The sequence below is a fragment of the Dreissena polymorpha genome, chromosome 13 (assembly GCF_020536995.1).
Source record: "Dreissena polymorpha isolate Duluth1 chromosome 13, UMN_Dpol_1.0, whole genome shotgun sequence".
NCBI classification, from domain to species: Eukaryota; Metazoa; Mollusca; class Bivalvia; order Myida; family Dreissenidae; genus Dreissena; species Dreissena polymorpha.
The window spans coordinates 12779494-12797794 of NC_068367.1; the positions used below are offsets into that span (position 1 = coordinate 12779494).

General features: G+C 36.4%; 1 protein-coding gene across 1 annotated transcript in view; it reads right to left on the minus strand.

Moving 5' to 3' along the window:
* Positions 1-625: 625 nt before the first annotated feature.
* The window catches only part of LOC127856587 (cilia- and flagella-associated protein 69-like), a 34511-nt gene continuing 16835 nt past the window's right edge, over positions 626-18301 (minus strand). Inside the window, exons 12-24 of the mRNA XM_052392883.1 lie at positions 16360-16524; positions 15818-15933; positions 12812-12930; positions 11565-11646; positions 11052-11244; positions 9413-9550; positions 8003-8079; positions 7327-7524; positions 6177-6263; positions 5471-5535; positions 5270-5312; positions 4309-4430; positions 626-1218 (exon numbers count right to left, since the gene is read on the minus strand). Coding sequence (XP_052248843.1) covers positions 1206-1218; positions 4309-4430; positions 5270-5312; positions 5471-5535; positions 6177-6263; positions 7327-7524; positions 8003-8079; positions 9413-9550; positions 11052-11244; positions 11565-11646; positions 12812-12930; positions 15818-15933; positions 16360-16524 — 1418 coding nt within the window. The 3' untranslated portion in view covers positions 626-1205. The remainder of the gene's footprint in view (positions 1219-4308; positions 4431-5269; positions 5313-5470; positions 5536-6176; positions 6264-7326; positions 7525-8002; positions 8080-9412; positions 9551-11051; positions 11245-11564; positions 11647-12811; positions 12931-15817; positions 15934-16359; positions 16525-18301) is intronic.

Here is an 18301-nt window from a genome sequence, read left to right on the forward strand (position 1 = left end):
GAACCCTAGGATCACCACGATTAAGTCGTGGCGTAAGTCGTTCATTCCTTGAAGCTACAACCTTGTTGCAAGATGTTTTGTATTATGAGGACCAAATGCCATAGATATAGGATCTTGCATGAGTGGTCGTTTTGTATTGAATTTATTAAACAAGTCATCTAAATAAAGATAAAAACGAGGCTCTCCGAGTTTTTATCTTTATTTAGATGACGAGTTTAATAAATTCATTACAAAATGACCACGAATCTAAGATTCTATTTATAACATAAACAACAAATTTTCTTTTTAATTTTATGCTCTTTTCGTCGTTTATTCACATTGTAAAAGAGTTTAAGTGAAGAAATTCGCTGAAATAATGAGGTCATTTCGACAATAAAATTACGTCATTTCACAGTTATATAACTTGTGTAATAACACCCGTGTAATAAACAAAATTGAGCATTACGTTATTTCACTCCTGGAGCGTAGGTCATGTTATAATTGATTGTTGGATATAGTGACTTGAGGCTAATTGTGTTCGACTTTGTTATGCACAAAGCATTCACATCCATTTTTTTTAATTGATTGATACGCAAAGGTCAAATTTTCTTATAAATCTGAGTGTAAGGCTTGTAATGCATAAATAAACAATGAAACAATTTATTATAAACAAAACTATATTTATCATACACAATACACAGTAGACCGAGTACATGTATGACAATCAAATGGAAAAGAATATTCCGGATTTGTTTCAATCTGACACTGTAGTATCATATTACAAGAAAGTAAGTAAATAAATCAAAATAAGTTGTGAAAAATGCAAACTTAATATACCTCTCCAATACAGACCCATGCACAATTGTTTTCTCAAATTTCCAAAAAATATGCAGTCAAACAGAAAAGAGCAAAAAAAATATCACAGTTTATTATATATAAAACAATTCCAAAAAAACTACACCTGACTTAATAAAAAGTGAAAGAATAAACGGCTCAGCACTCTTTGTAGACATTTGTCACGTCTCAATGATAGACATAGTATATCAGTACTTATCCTGTGATGTAATATGTTCATTGTATTGTGCCATATTGTTATTTGCAACTAACATTATTTCTGCGGACGTTTATTCACTTTTGAAAGATTATTGTTTAATTTTGTATAATGTATATATTGTATATATATTTATGTCAGCCATTGTCCTACAAGTCTTGCCAATATTTCTTCTCTACATTGTTAACCTGAAAGAAAAGAAAATATGACACATTTAGTTGCTTTGTTTTTCAAATAAACTTTTCTACCTATGAATTTTCAACAATTTGATGTAGCAATTTATTGACTTTTTTATTTGACATTGCAATAAAACAATGTCAAGTTGGTTTATTTTTAGCGAAGATTTATATACCATCACTGAATTTGAAGAGATTTTTCTAATTTTCTGATATATTTTTAAACCTTTACTACATAGATACATATTTTGACGCATTTGTAGTCCCTTAGACAGGTAAATTTAATTAAATACCCTTCTTAAAGGGGCCTTTTCACAGATTTTGGCATGTATTGAAGTTTGCCATTAAAGGCTTTATATTGATAAATGTAAACATTGGATCTAACAAGCTCCAGTTAAAAATAAAGAATAAAATTTAAACATAGGCTGTTTGTAAAACATGCATGCCCCTTATATGGGCTTTCAGTTGTAGAGGCAGCCATTGTGTGAATACGTTTTTTGTCACTGTGACCTTGACCTTTGACCTAGTGACCTGAAAATCAATAGGGGTCATCTGCCAGTCACGATTAATGTACCTTTGAAGTTTCATGATTCTAGGCTTATTATTCTTGAGTTATCATCAGGTAACAATTTAACTAATTTGAGTCACTGTGACCTTGAATTTTGACGTAGTGACCTGAAAATTAATAGGGGTCATCTGCCAGTCATGATCAATGTACCTATGAAGTTTCATGATCCTTGGCGTAAGCATACTTGAGTTATCATCCGGAAACCATTTTCCTATTTCGAGTCACTGTGACCTTGACCTTTGACCTAGTGACCTGAAAATCAATAGGGGTCATCTGCCAGTCATAATCAATGCCTATGAAGTTTCATGATCCTAGGCGTAAGCATTCTTGAGTTATCATCCTGAATTTATGTTAATGTTTCGAGTCACTGTGACCTTGACCTTTGATCTAGTGACCTGAAAATAAATAGGGGTCATCTGCCAGTCATGATCAATGTTCCTATGAAGTTTCATGATCCTAGGCGTAAGCATTTATGAGGTATCATCCAGAAAAACATTTTACTGTTTTGAGTCGCTGTGACCTTGACTCTTGACCTAGTGACCTGAAAATCAATAGGGGTCATTTGCCAGTCATTATCAATGTACCTATGAAGTTTCATGATCCTAGGCGTAAGCATTCTTGAGTTATCATCCGGAAACCATTGTGTTGTTTCCATTTACTGTGACCTTAACTTTGACCTAGTGACCTGAAAATCAATAGGGGTCATTTGCCAGTCATGATCAATGTACCTTTGAAGTTTCATGATCCTTGGCGTAAGCATTCTTGAGTTATCATCCGGAAACCATTTTACTATTTCGAGTCACTGTGACCTTGACCTTTGACCAAGTTACCTGAAAATCAATAGGGGTCATCTTCCAGTCATGATCAATGTACCTATGAAGTTTCATGCTCCTAGGCCTAAGCATTATTGAGTAATCATCTGGAAACCATTTTACTATTTTGAGTCACTGTGACCTTGACCTTTGACCTAGTGACCTGAAAATCATTAGGGGTCATCTGCCAGTCATGATCAATGTACCTATGAAGTTTCATGATCCTAGGCCTAAGCGTTCTTGAGTTATCATCCGGAAACCATCTGGTGGACTGATCGACTGACCGACCGACATGTGCAAAACAATATACCCCCTCTTCTTCGAAAGGGGGCATAAAAAGAAAAAAAAAGGAACCCTCAACTGGGCTCTAACCACTGACACCTGGAGTCCCCAGAGTAAAAGTCTTATGATAAGACGTCTCGGCCATCTGTGTTCATACACTGAGGGATGTATTTTTTACTTAATATTAGTAATCCTCGTAGTATCACAAAATATAACAACAAGAACAGAACTCTCCAAATTATTCAATCATTTCGCATTGCAACGCTTTATAATTTTCAGGTTTTTAAATTGTCAAAAGATGCATATAGTGTATATTTTAGAGCATGGTAAATGTTAAGTATTACTGTTACTTCACAAATATCAAAATTTAAAAGAAAATTTGCGAATCTTAAACAATTTTTTTTTTTTTCAATTTAAAACAAGATGCGTTTGTGAAACACAATGTCCCCCTATACGACCTTTGACCTTGAAGGATGACCTTGACCTTGACCCTTCACCACTCAAAATGTGCAGCTCCATGAGATACACATGCATTTCAAATATAAAATTGCTTGCTTCAATATTGCAGAAGTGACATAACATGAGCAATTTTGACCCATATATTTGACCTTGAAGGATGACCTTGACCTTTCACCAAATATCAAGTTGCTATCTTCAATATTGCAAAAGTATTCATAAAATAAGCGATTTGGGCCACATATATTTGACCTTTGACCTTGAAGAATGACCTTGACCTTTCACCACTCAAAATGTGCAGCTCCATGAGATACACATGCATGCCAAATATCAAGTTGCTATCTTCAATATTGCAAAAGTACTCATAAAATGAGCGATTTTGGCCACATATATTTGACCTCTGACCTTGAAGGATGACCTTGACCTTTCACCACTCAAAAATGTGCAGCTCCATGAGATACACATGGATGCCAAATATCAAGTTGCTATCTTGAATATTGAAATACTGCAAAAGTGTATACTGCAGATTTTGACCCATATATTTGACCTTTGACCTTGAAGGATGACCTTGACCTTGAGCTTTCACCACTCAAAATGTGCAGCTCCATGAGATACATATGCCTGCCAAATATCAAGTTGCTATCTTCAATATTGCAAAATTTATTGCAAATGTTAAAGTTGGCGCAAACAGACCAACAGACAGACCAACCAACAGACAGGGCAAAAACAATATGTCCCCCACTCCTATAGTGGGGGACATAAAAACGTGAAAAGGCCCCTTTAATATATATATATAATATATATAAAAATATATGTTTGAAAGACTTTATTTCCAACCCTTAGATACTGATGAGCAGCAAACAGCATAAAACCTGAACAGCCTGCGAGTTACTTGAAGGCTGCTCTGGTTTTATGCTGTTTGCACATAGCCATTTTCACTTTGCCTCTTATGGGCAAAGGGTTAAATACAATCCGCAGACTTACGCCTTCTGTGTGGGTAGTTTCCTGGTCTTGTTGGTGCCTGTGTCAGGATCATAGTTGGAAAGAGGTCCGCCAGTGAGGTCTATAGGTGTGCTGTCTACCACTACATGCTTGCTGGCAAACGTCTGAAGATATAAATATGAGTCGCTCTCTGTGAAAGGGGAGTTTAATGCATGTACGTAAAGTGTTGTCCAAGATTAGCCTGTGCAGTCCACACAGGCTAATTAGGGACAACACTTTCCACTATAATTGTATTTTTTGTTTAAAGGAAGACTGTTCATGACAAAAATCCAGTTTAAGGTGGAAAGTGTTGTCCCTGACAACACAGGCAGACTGCACAGGCTAATCTGAGACCACACTTTACACACATGCATTTAACTCCCTTTTCACAGGGCAAGGCTAAAATGTATTTTAAAGTAACAGGAATAGCTGAGTCCAGCTCATTACGCTTTGAGATATTTTAAAGTTCAAGCAAGCATTGCTTGGTGAAAACTGCACAGCTGCCAAGAACAAAAATCCGTGATCTAAGGCTTAGATCGTTAAAACGTAGAGACGTTTCCCACTTAGAAACTTTTTGTGATGCATTTGTAGTCCCTTAGAAATTTAAATTTAATTAAAACCTTTCTTACTAGATTAAAGTTTTAATGGCTTCATTTGCAACCCTTAGATACTGATGAGCAGTAAACAGCAGAAAACCTGAACAGATTGCGAATAACTCGCAGACTGTTCTGGTTTTATGCTGTTTGCACATGGCCATTTTCACTTTGCCTCTAAGTGGGAAAGAGTTTTTGTTCAACAAAATATAAAAGTTTGCCAATACTTTTTAAAGAAAATTATATGAATTTTTACCAAAAATCGACTTTGAGGTAATTTCAACCATAAATACATATCACTTGATACCTCTTGTCATACAGCATATTGACTTATCATGTTATGTACATTTAACTTTTCATTTTACACTTACTGTTGTCTTAATGTTAGGCAGGTTGATTTCATGGAAAAAGTTTCTGGAAAAAACAAATCACCATAATTAACATCAATTAAATATGCAACTATTTTTATTAAAAATAAATACAAAATATATTTCTTAAATTGATTAAAGTGTTTTGAAACAAAGATTATATATACTATAGTAAATAAGTAAGACTTTTGTGGTAGTACTTACGATTTCTTGTATTCATTTGGAATTCGGGATGCCTCAATGGAATACTCCTGTCGTTCTTTTGCAGCCTAAAAAAGAAAACACAGAATTGTTATAATACTGAATTCATATTTCCTTTTAGAACACTGGCATTCATCTTTTTTAAATTTGTAAATTATATGCAACAATGCTTAACATTTTATTTAATTAGAAATAGTAAATATGCGGAAATGACCTCATGTGCAAACATTATCAGGTTTGACATTAAAATTCCAAAATAAACAAGATGTGTTTGTGAACACTATGCCCCCCCCCCCCCACCATTTATTTGACATTGAAGGATGACCTTGACCTTTCACCACTCAAAATGTGCAGCTCCATGAGATACACATGCATGCCAAATATCAAGTTATAGCACTTCAATATTGCACAAGTTATGGCCAATGTTAAAGTTTGACGCAAACCAACAAACAGACAGGGCAAAAACAATATGTCTTTCAGTATAGACTGGGGGACATAAAAATCTTTCTTGTTCCTATTCTAAAAATAAATTTTCTCCTACCATTTAGGATCTTTTTCTTCAATTGGTACAAAATTTTGACTACATTAAACTTCTTAATCTAAACATCAATAATACATGTGTTGCCTTATTGTACAAACATTTATTCAAATCTAGATGTATAACAAATAACTGTTGTGTTTTACTAAATTTACACAAATCGTGTTTAACCTTCAAAAGTTGGTAGTTGGAAGTTCTTGCCACAAAGTCTGAGAAGTCATTCAATTGTTTTTCTTTCTGCCTGTAATTTTCTCTGATCTGAAATAAATACAAAACAATATGTTGTAATAACATTTCTTTTTTACTGAATATCAATAAAGACTAGATATTGTGTAGCTTGATTAGTGCTTTGAAATTAAGCAACAAAATGTAAGAAACAACAACCCTACAGATGGACCAAAAATAATTGCATTTAATAATATAATAATAATCAAAGACCTATGAAATACATTCGAAAGGTCTGTGTAATAATATAATAATGTAAGTATCAATAATCAAAACAACTCTCTTCTTATTCTTTTCAGTCACATTCTACATATTAACCTTAGAATCAGTAGACATTTTACACCTTAACCTTAGAATCAGTAGACATTTTACACCGCAACCTTGGAATCAGTAGACATTTTACACCTTAACCTTAGAATCAGTAGACATTTTACACCTTAACCTTAGAATCAGTAGACATTTAACACCTTAACCTTAGAATCAGTAGACATTTTACACCTTAACCTTAGAATCAGTAGACATTTTACACCTTAACCTTAGAATCAGTAGACATTTAACACCTTAACCTTAGAATCAGTAGACATTTTACACCTTAACCTTAGAATCAGTAGACATTTTACACCTTAACCTTAGAATCAGTAGACATTTAACACCTTAACCTTAGAATCAGTAGACATTTTACACCTTAACGTTAGAATCAGTAGACATTTTACACCTTAACCTTAGAATCAGTAGACATTTTACACCTTAACCTTAGAATCAGTAGACATTTTACACCTTAACCTTAGAATCAGTAGACATTTTACACCTTAACCTTAGAATCAGTAGACATTTTACACCTTAACCTTGGAATCAGTAGACATTTTACACCTTAACCTTAGAATCAGTAGACATTTTACACCGTAACCTTAGAATCAGTAGACATTTTACACCTTAACGTTAGAATCAGTAGACATTTTACACCTTAACGTTAGAATCAGTAGACATTTTACACCTTAACCTTAGAATCAGTAGACATTTTACACCTTAACCTTAGAATCAGTTCACATTCTACACCTTTTCATTACAATCAGAGTATATTCTCAAATCCCTTCACCTCAGCGTAGAACTCCTGCTCATTGAGCGTGTCCTGGCTCTGCTGCGCCTCCAGCAGCTCCTGCTGGGTACCGGCCACAATCTCTGCCCGGTTCTCGATCGCCCGCGAGATGGCCTCCACAGCCTCAAGGTCAGGGGTCGTGGGTCGCACCCGCTCCTGATCCAGCTCTGTGATCACCTCTGTCCACACTTCACCCATCTGTTGCATGGCAGATTGGTTTTTAACAATCACCAAACAGTAACCCTTCACCACTCAGATATGCATTTTTACCAGTTTGTAGGCTCTTAAAAAATAATATAAACTAAAGACCTTTCATGAAAGATTCAAGTGTTAAGGCTTCATTTCCAACCTTTTAATACTGGTGAGCAGCAACCAGAATACAACCTGAACAGCCTTCAAGTAACTCACAGGCTGATCTGGTTTTATGTTGGTCTCATATGCCTTTTTTTCATCTGAGTGTGAGAGGGTTTAACCGTCATTGTACATTAACAAAATAACAATCCATTTGATAAATTTATCTGTATTTCTATCATTATGAATACAGCAAAAACACATAGCATAGCAACCTCATTTTGTTTATTTCGATGATGTTATTTGATGTATTACTTCTGTTGTTATCAATTTTATTTCACATTTAAAGCAATTACATAAGTACATGAAGAGAACACAAAGTCACCTTAAAGTCGAGGTATTTTTCAATCACAGTCAGTGTGATATGATCATCCACAGTCAAGCCAGGAAGGTCTGTGAAACCTGTTCATAACAGATTGAAAGCACTTTAGTTTATACCAATATAATAATATTTTAGATCTAATGCATATCTTTAGCAAAATTTAAAGCTCTAAATAAACCTAACTTATAAGTAATTAGGAAAGTATTTGTAGTATTTTTTTCAAAACCAGTTAACGAAAGTTTCAAATATTTATAAATAACAATTGCAAATGTTACAGATTGAACATATATTTCCATAGGGCACAAACCACTTATTCCACTTGTCTCAAATTTTCACATATGGAAACAAAAAGTCATCCAGGAAGAATTACACACCCAAAATCAGGTAAATATCTGAACCTTTTTTGCACAAAAATCCGTAAAGGTTTTATTTAAGAGAACATTGTTAAGTCTAGGGCCCGTAACTTTGTCAACAATAAATGGACCAGAACAAAACATGATCTGTAGGTCATGAAGGTAGACTCACACACAAAAAATCAGGTCAGTATATGAAAGCGTGTCGCACAAAAAAAAACAACGGAAAAGTATTATTTATAAGAAAAATCCTTAGTCCAAGGCCCGTTACTCCGTCCAAAATTAATGCACGAAACGAAACTCAAAGTTAATCCTTGAGTCAAGTAGAAAAACACACCAAAAATCAGAAAAATATCTGCAAGCGTTTAGCAAAAAGTCTGAAAAACTGTTATTGCAGAGAAAATGTATAAGTCAAAGACCCATAATTTCGCAAAAAATCAATGGACCAAAAATAAACTAAAACGTGATTTTATACTCATGAAGTGAGACTCTCATACCAAAATTAGGTAAATATATGAAAGCATTAAGGAAAAAATGGAATGCCAGCTGGACAGACTGACAAACAGATGGACAGTCTGACTACCATATGCCACCATACTGAGGGGATTACAACTAAGCTGCTTATAGGATTTATTTAAAGGTTTTAAATGTTCAACAAATTTTATAGAAAATATGGGAGAAAAAAATTATTTATTTACATTATTTTATCAGTATAAAATATTGTTTAAATGAAAGATAATTTCCAAAGGTTATAGCATTTCTTGACTCACCATAAATACAAACAAGTCCCACTCTGGGAAAAAGGGGCTTAATGCATAAGTATCAAGTGCCATCCCAGAGTACCCTGTGCACTCCACACAGGGTTATCAGGGTCAACACTATCCGCTTTTATAGAATGTTTTGTTTCAAGGAAGTGCATTCTTAATGAAAATCTAGTTTAGGCAGATAGTATTGTCCCTGGTTAGCCTGTGGGGGCTGCACATCAGAGGCTCATCTGGGACAACACTTTATGTACATGCATTAAGCCCCATTTTCCCAGATCTAGTCTCATACAATGTACCTATTTTGCAGAAGATGGAGTAGATCTTTGCCCTCATGTTCTCTGAGACGTCCACAATAGCCTGTGACATGCAGCCCGCTGGCAGAGGTATGAACCCCTTGCTGTCCTGTAGACTGCCCATCAGGGGACGACGCACATCTACCAACAAAAGAGACAGGCATGAATGGAGCCTTGTTTTAGGAAAACTGGGCTTATTGCATGTGTGCATAGTGATGTCCCTGATTGGCCTGTGTGGACTCCACAGGCTTTTCTGGGATGACACTTTACGCACATGCATTAAGCCCAGTTTCCCCAGAAATGCACAATGGAACTTTGGGCTTTGTGTTAATCCAGCAAGTAAAATGTTTTTGAGTAGAAACTACACAACATAGCTTGATTTTAATCATATTTTATTCTTTAGTAATGGATCTAAACTTCATTACAAGGAGAAGTGTCCTAAAAAGAAACAAGAGCACTGCATAACGGGTGCCAGCGCTCGGCTGCGAGTGCAGTTTTGAATAAATGAAAGCTTGTCAAAATTTGTATTATTAAAAAAAAATAATTGTAGAGGTCACAGTGACCTTGACCTTTGACCTAAGGACCCAAAAATGGGTGTGGCATGTAGAACTCATCAAGGTGCAGCTACATATGAAGTTTCAATGTTGTAGGCGGAAGCACTTTCATTTTAGAACCAATGTTCAAAAGGTTAACAAAATGTTAAGGTTTTAGCATGATGCGGACGGCGAACGGCGAAAAGACAGGACGAGCTGGTTATGACAATACTTCGGGTTTTCTCTCCCAAAACAGCCAAGCTTAAAATATTAATTTATTTTTTTTGCAATATAATGCTTGCTATTACCTGGATTTTTTTGTTATTTTATTCAGTTCAGAAATTTTTACTTATTAGTTATCTTTACAATGCAAAATAATGAATTTGATGACAACGTGAAGGTTAAAATTGCCTTGTCGATGTCCCTTCATGCCATTTGCCAAATATTCAGTTCCCACATTGCAAGGAAATTTTAAACGAGATCATTTATTGAGCTGTGTCTAGAAAACTGGGCTAAATGAATGTGTATAAAGCGTCGTCCCAGACCAGCCTATGCAGTCCGCACAAGCTAATCAGGGAGGACACTTTCCGCTTTAATAGATTTTTTGTTTTAAGGAAGTCTCTTCTTCACAAAAATCCAGTCTAAGCAGAAAGTGTCGTCCCTAATCAGGGAGGACACTTTACACACAAGCATCAATCCCAGTGTTCCCAGAAAGAGGCTCAATCAAAGGTTTAATGCTAATGTGACCACTTGAAATTTAGATAATAACTCAGTGACCCCTAACTTCTACACAGGGCCTTAGCACTAACCAGCTATTGTCCTGTTGCTGTCCCTATTCACTTCCAGCTCTGGGAAAAAAGGGCAAAATACATGTGCATAAAGTCTCCCCACTGATGAGTATATGCAGTCAGCCAGGGCTTATGAGAGACGACACACTTTCACCTTTTATAGGATTTTTTGTTTAAAGGAAGTCTTTTCTGAACAAAAAAAGACAGTCAAGAGGGACTTCACGGGCTAATCAGGGAAAAAACACATGCATTAAACTCCCATTGTCTCAGAGCAAGACTCGTAACTATTTTGCAGAAATTGGAGTATATTTGAGAACTCACCAGCTATGGCCCCGTTATTGTCCCGTTTCACTCCCAGATCCCTCTCCTCACTCCTCCACGTCTCACAGAAGAGATGGGCCGCGGAAGAGTTGTCTTTCCCTCTCCAGGTCAGCACGTGGTGCACTGTCTTGGGGTTCTCACACAGGTCCAGCAGGCAGCCTAGTATCAGGTTGTGCATGTTCTTGGGGCAGGCCTGCAACCGTTAGAAAACCATGTAGTTTGCCTTTCTTTGAACACCTCTGCATTGATTTGTAGAGAAAATTAATGTCGGACACCAGAAAGATATGAATGCTTAATTTAAGACCTTTCTTAATAGATTTGAGTTTTAAAGCCAATGTTAATCTCAGGCTGTTCTGGTTTTATGCTGGTTGCATCATAGTCATTTTCAGTATGCATCGGAGCAGGAATGATTTTAAGCAGCGGTTTTAAGCATAACAAACAGATAAAAGATGCAATACAAATGTATTAATCTTATGTTAACATTGTAATCAGATAGAAGAAATACCAGTTTACCTCCAAGAGATCAATTAGCAGAAAGATGCCCTCTTTCTCCAGAAGGTAGTCCTCAGTTGTGTAACAACCCACTATGGAACACCTGGTGAAATACACAAAATGTATCACCTGTATATCTATTAATTAGGGATGCAAGAGGTAAACTGGTTAACCCACCGAAATGATCAGTTAACCGGTCACTATTTTTGGAAAGGTTTAAATAATGCTTTATTCATGGAATAAATCGTATGATTTTACTTTTTGCCTGCGACATACTGCCAACTTACGCTGGCTTCTAGTAAAAAACAAGATGCCACACCAACAACGGTAATAAATAACGTGTCAACATATTAATAAAGCAATAAATCAGTATACCTTTGTGGTTACAAACAATTGGTACGTTTTTTTTATTATTGGCACTATTGTTTTGTTTTTCTCACAAAAATTTAACTTGCAAACTGGGATGAGTGGGGGCTATTAGGGTAGACGTATTTGACACATTTATTTAACTTGCAATAAAGATCGGTTTGAGATATCAGATGGCTTATTTTGATGTTTTGTAAACCAATATCCAACAATGATTGCTTGCTAGAATGAAGTGTTTATAAGTAATACTTGTATCAAGATACGCATCCAGTTTATTTGTTTCATTGTATAAGTAGTAATTTACGTCATCAACGATGCCCCACAGCCGTCTGAGAAGTTTTAATAAAGAAAGTAAAATAATAAACTAATTCAATCACATAACAACAATAAAACAGTCAAACAGTTATAAAAATCCCCAGTTAAAATTAAAGGTTAACCGGTGAATTTTTTTGTAACCTGTTGTATCCTTTCTATTAATGTAAAGATCAACTTAATATTTACCATTTAAGATTTTTTGAATAATTGAAACATGTTCAGTGCAGAAGATTGAAAGAACACAGTCAAGGCATTCTTCGAAAGCATATATTTATATAAGTTTCAAGGAACTTTTTTTAATAGATCATGCACAATTTTTTATTATTTGTCATGATTTTGGGATTAAAAAACAGGAAATTTGCAGAAAACGGGACAACGTGCACCTGCATAATTTTACTAGTATGGTAAACAAATCATATGCTTTGACTAGAACTTCAAAGGATGTCTGAGCTTAAATAAACAGATGTAAACACATCACATCATGCTTTGACTAGAACTCCAAAGGATGGCTAAGCTGAAATAATCAGATGTAAACAAATCATATAATGCTTTGACTAGAGCTCCAAAGGATGCCCCAAAGTACCAACCAGACACAGTCTACGGCCGTCAGGAGCAGTCTATGGTGACCCAGTCCACTGGAGAGCAGTTTGGGGTCAGTCCTCAGGTAGTGCACGCAGACATTCACACCGGCCTCTCCAAAGAGCTCCTGTGAAATGACCGTTATGATTGTGGGCCTCGTTCTGATAAAACAGGTCTTAATGCATGGGCATAAGTGTCCTCCCAGAAACAGGTCTTAATGCATGGACATAAGTGTCCTCCCAGATAAGTCTTAATGCATGGGCATAAGTGTCCTCCCAGATAAGTCTTAATGCATGGACATAAGTGTCCTCCCAGATAAGTCTTAATGCATGGACATAAGTGTCCTCCCAGATAAGTCTTAATGCATGGGCATAAGTGTCCTCCCAGATAAGTCTTAATGCATGGACATAAGTGTCCTCCCAGATAAGTCTTAATGCATGGGCATAAGTGTCCTCCCAGATAAGTCTTAATGCATGGGCATAAGTGTCCTCCAAGATAAGTCCTAATGCATGGACATAAGTGTCCTCCCAGATAAGTCTTAATGCATGGGCATAAGTGTCCTCCCAGAAACAGGTCTTAATGCATGGACATAAGTGTCCTCCCAGATAAGTCTTAATGCATGGGCATAAGTGTCCTCCCAGATAAGTCTTAATGCATGGACATAAGTGTCCTCCCAGATAAGTCTTAATGCACGGACATAAGTGTCCTCCCAGATAAGTCTTAATGCATGGACATAAGTGTCCTCCCAGATAAGTCTTAATGCATGGACATAAGTGTCCTCCCAGATAAGTCTTAATGCATGGACATAAGTGTCCTCCCAGATAAGTCTTAATGCATGGACATAAGTGTCCTCCCAGATAAGTCTTAATGCATGGGCATAAGTGTCCTCCCAGATAAGTCTTAATGCATGGACATAAGTGTCCTCCCAGATAAGTCTTAATGCATGGACATAAGTGTCCTCCCAGATAAGTCTTAATGCATGGGCATAAGTGTCCTCCCAGATAAGTCTTAATGCATGGGCATAAGTGTCCTCCCAGATAAGTCTTAATGCATGGACATAAGTGTCCTCCCAGATAAGTCTTAATGCATGGACATACGTGTCCTCCCAGAAACAGGTCTTAATGCATGGACATAAGTGTCCTCCCAGATAAGTCTTAATGCATGGACATAAGTGTCCTCCCAGATAAGTCTTAATGCATGGACATAAGTGTCCTCCCAGATAAGTCTTTATGCATGGGCATAAGTGTCCTCCCAGATAAGTCTTAATGCATGGACATAAGTGTCCTCCCAGATAAGTCTTAATGCATGGGCATAAGTGTCCTCCCAGATAAGTCTTAATGCATGGGCATAAGTGTCCTCCCAGATAAGTCTTAATGCATGGGCATAAGTGTCCTCCCAGATAAGTCTTAATGCATGGGCATAAGTGTCCTCCCAGATAAGTCTTAATGCATGGACATAAGTGTCCTCCCAGATAAGTCTTAATGCATGGACATACGTGTCCTCCCAGAAACAGGTCTTAATGCATGGACATAAGTGTCCTCCCAGATAAGTCTTAATGCATGGACATAAGTGTCCTCCCAGATAAGTCTTAATGCATGGACATACGTGTCCTCCCAGAAACAGGTCTTAATGCATGGACATAAGTGTCCTCCCAGATAAGTCTTAATGCATGGGCATAAGTGTCCTCCCAGATAAGTCTTAATGCATGGACATAAGTGTCCTCCCAGATAAGTCTTAATGCATGGACATAAGTGTCCTCCCAGATAAGTCTTAATGCATGGACATAAGTGTCCTCCCAGATAAGTCTTAATGCATGGACATAAGTGTCCTCCCAGATAAGTCTTAATGCATGGACATAAGTGTCCTCCCAGATAAGTCTTAATGCATGGACATAAGTGTCCTCCCAGATAAGTCTTAATGCATGGGCATAAATGTCCTCCCAGATAAGTCTGTGCAGTCCGCTCAGGTTAATCTGCAGGGACGACACTTTCCGCCTGTATGGCATTTTTTGTTTAAAGGAAGTCTCCTCCCAGTTGTGATGACACTTGATGTTAAACTGCACTTAGCCTTGTTTTCATAGCCCGAGGCTCATTGTAATATCTTCAAACAACACTCAGGCATGTAATGTGATCAAACAGCACTCAAGCATGTAATGTGATCAAACAACACTCAGGCATGTAATGTGATCAAACATCACTCAGGCATGTAATGGGATCAAACAACACTCAGGCATGCAATGTGATCAAACAACACTCAGGCATGTAATGTGATCAAACAACACTCAGGCATGTAATGTGATCAAACATCACTCAGGCATGCAATGTGATCAAACAGCACTCAGGCATGTAATGTGATCAAACAACACTCAGGCATGCAATGTGATCAAACAGCACTCAGGCATGCAATGTGATCAAACAACACTCAGGCATGTAATGTGATCAAACAGCACTCAAGCATGTAATGTGATCAAACAACACTCAGGCATGTAATGTGATCAAACAACACTCAGACATGTAATGTGATCAAACAGCACTCAGTCATGTAATGTGATCAAACAGCACTCAGTCATGTAATGTGATCAAACAGCACTCAGGCATGTAATGTGATCAAGTTGAATAGATAAACCGTATAAAATAATGTGATTTAATATTAAAATAAGCCTTACTTAAGTGCTGCATTATGTAGTTATTTATTTGCAGTCTTCTCTGGTTTTGTACGGAAAATATATTTGCCTCCAAAACCTTTTTAGAAGCAGACAAACAACATGTATTGAGTTTTCACATTTTATGCAAAAACTGAATTCAATAAAGTCAAGGAATATTGTAACCAAAACATGAAGCATTAAAGTAATCTTTCATGACATGAGCAACGTCTAGCCGACACATGAAAATTGACATTTTAAAAGAGTTTTAGAAAATAATTCTAACTTTTCAAAATAATAAAAATGAACAAACATAAATCATTAAAAGGACAAAGAACATGTACATTCACTAATGGTAAGTTGTGTGTGCTACCTTTCTGTGCATGTCTCCATCACACAGACATGAGAGGATCATCATCATGTCTGCCTGCATCTCCACGTCTATAGCATCATCCTCAGTGTTACTGGTCACTGCATTGGTCAGAATTGCTGCAATAGATATAGAATATCACTCACAACAGTGAGCTTTCTGCTTTCAGATCAGGAGCAATATTGCTTTGTTGGAAACACCAGGAAGTCAAATACTCTATATTGACTTTTAAAGCAAAACAACTAAATAATATTGTTCTCTAGCCACAAGGCTCAAAGGTTTATTTTTTGAGTCCCTTTCTATAAAAATAGGACTTCATGCATGTGAGTAAAGTGTAATCCAAGATTAGCCTGTGCTGACTGCACAGGCTTATCAGAAACAACACTATCCGCTTTTACAGAATTTCCAGTCAAAAATCCAGTGAAGGCGGGAAGTGTAGTCCCTGACAAGCCTGTGTGGAGTGCACAGGCTACCCTGGGAAGATACTAGGCACATGCAATAAGCCCAGTTTTCCCAGAACGCGGCGCAATCACTTGAACACCTACTGATGATCTGGTTAATGGCGCCCTGGTCAGCTAGGTCCTGCAGTGCCAGCTCATCCCCCGTGGACACCACACTACGCAGCACGCGCAAGCAGAACCGCATCTGGGCACGCTTGTTACCGCGGCCACCAACACCGTGCAGACTGTTGCCATGGCCACCAAAGTCCTCTGTGAGATTAGAAAAATAAGTAATGTTACCATTGGTATTGAAATCATCTGCATGAATCAGAACATAAATAATATTACCATGGCAACCAAAGCCATTTGCAGGTTTGATAACATAACCTATGTTACCGTGGTTTTGAAAATTGACTGCAGACATAAGAATATAAAAAATGTTTAAACGCTAATCAAAGTCCTCTGCACAGATAAAAAATAAACTCTGTTACCAAACTCTGCTTTTGAATTGACTGCCAGCATCAGAACATACACATGTAACTATGATTACCATGCACTTGTGAGCATACGCACTTTATCACTTCTCTGAGAAATATATTTTTATGTTGAAGGACACAAGAAATTTCCTATACACATCAGTATGAATTAAAACAATTCCGTCCCATTAAAACACTATGCTGATAATAATGTTGAGCATTATACATTTCCAGTACCATAATGTCAAAATTCTACATTTCAAAAAATTATTTTAACAAAGCTATCTGAATAAAACGTGCCATAAGTTAAAAAATTTAGATCAGCCATACACAAAAAACCACAGTATATCTCAAATAACCAAATAAAAAATAAAAAAACAGTAACATACTGTTTTTCAGTTCAAACACCAAATGAGAAGATAAAACTGTCAAAAGGAACTAAAGAAACAGAAGAAGAACAAAAGTCATCCTTTAATGTATACAGAAAAAATTGCATGTAGAACAAATAAAATTAATGATAGACACGAATTTAACCAAGAAAAAATAAAGTTTGCATTTTGTGTGAATATACAAAAGTAAAAACCCATGTAAAATATTTAACTAATGATTTAAAGCTATTTATTTTGACTTATATAATATTATCCAAAATAGCTCAGCATGTTTCAAATTAAGAAGTATGTGTTTTAGATTATAATATAATAATGAAACTACTGGAGAATAAAAAACTTGGGTAACAAATATTTAACTATTTTTTTGTAATATCAGTACAATTATTTTGGGGAGGAAATAAAAAACAAAATATATTACAAAATAAATATTATATACTACAAAATACCATGAAAATGTATATGAGCTACAAAATTACGTGTCAGGTCTCTGTCATTAGCAATATCATAGCTCAACATAGAGCTGGTACTTCTATATGTATAGTTCACTGAAATAAAAACGTTACTTGTGAACACTTTGATTTTTTTGGAAAAATCATTCATAACTGTAATGAATTGGAATGGCTAAGCTTGATATTAGCTGCACTCTGGGGAAAAAGAGACTTAACCCTTTGCATGCTGGGTAATTTGTCATCTGCTAAAATGTCGTCTGCTGACTTTCTAAAGTTAGCATTTTCTTCGATTTTTTTCAAAGAATACTATCAGAATAGCAAACAGTTTGGATCCAGATGAGACACCACGTTCTGTGGCGTCTCATCTGGATCCAAACTGTTTGCAAAGGCCTTCAAAATTCGGTTCCAGCACTGTAAGGGTTAATGCATTAAATGTCGTCCCAAATTAACCTGTGCTCCACACAGGATGATCAGAAAAAACACATTCCGCATAAACTGGATTTTTGTTTTGAAGAGACTTCCTGTAAACAATATTTTCCTTGATAAGCCTGTGGGGACTGCACATGCTTATCAGTGACAACACTTTTAGCTCATACATTAAGCACCATTTTCCAAGAATGGGGCTCATATATATAGAGAATAATAGGTTACTGTAGTGTTGATTATAGATCAGGTTTATCATGCGAGGCTAAGAAAACAAAAAGCACGAGCCTTGGCGAGTGCTTTTTCGTTT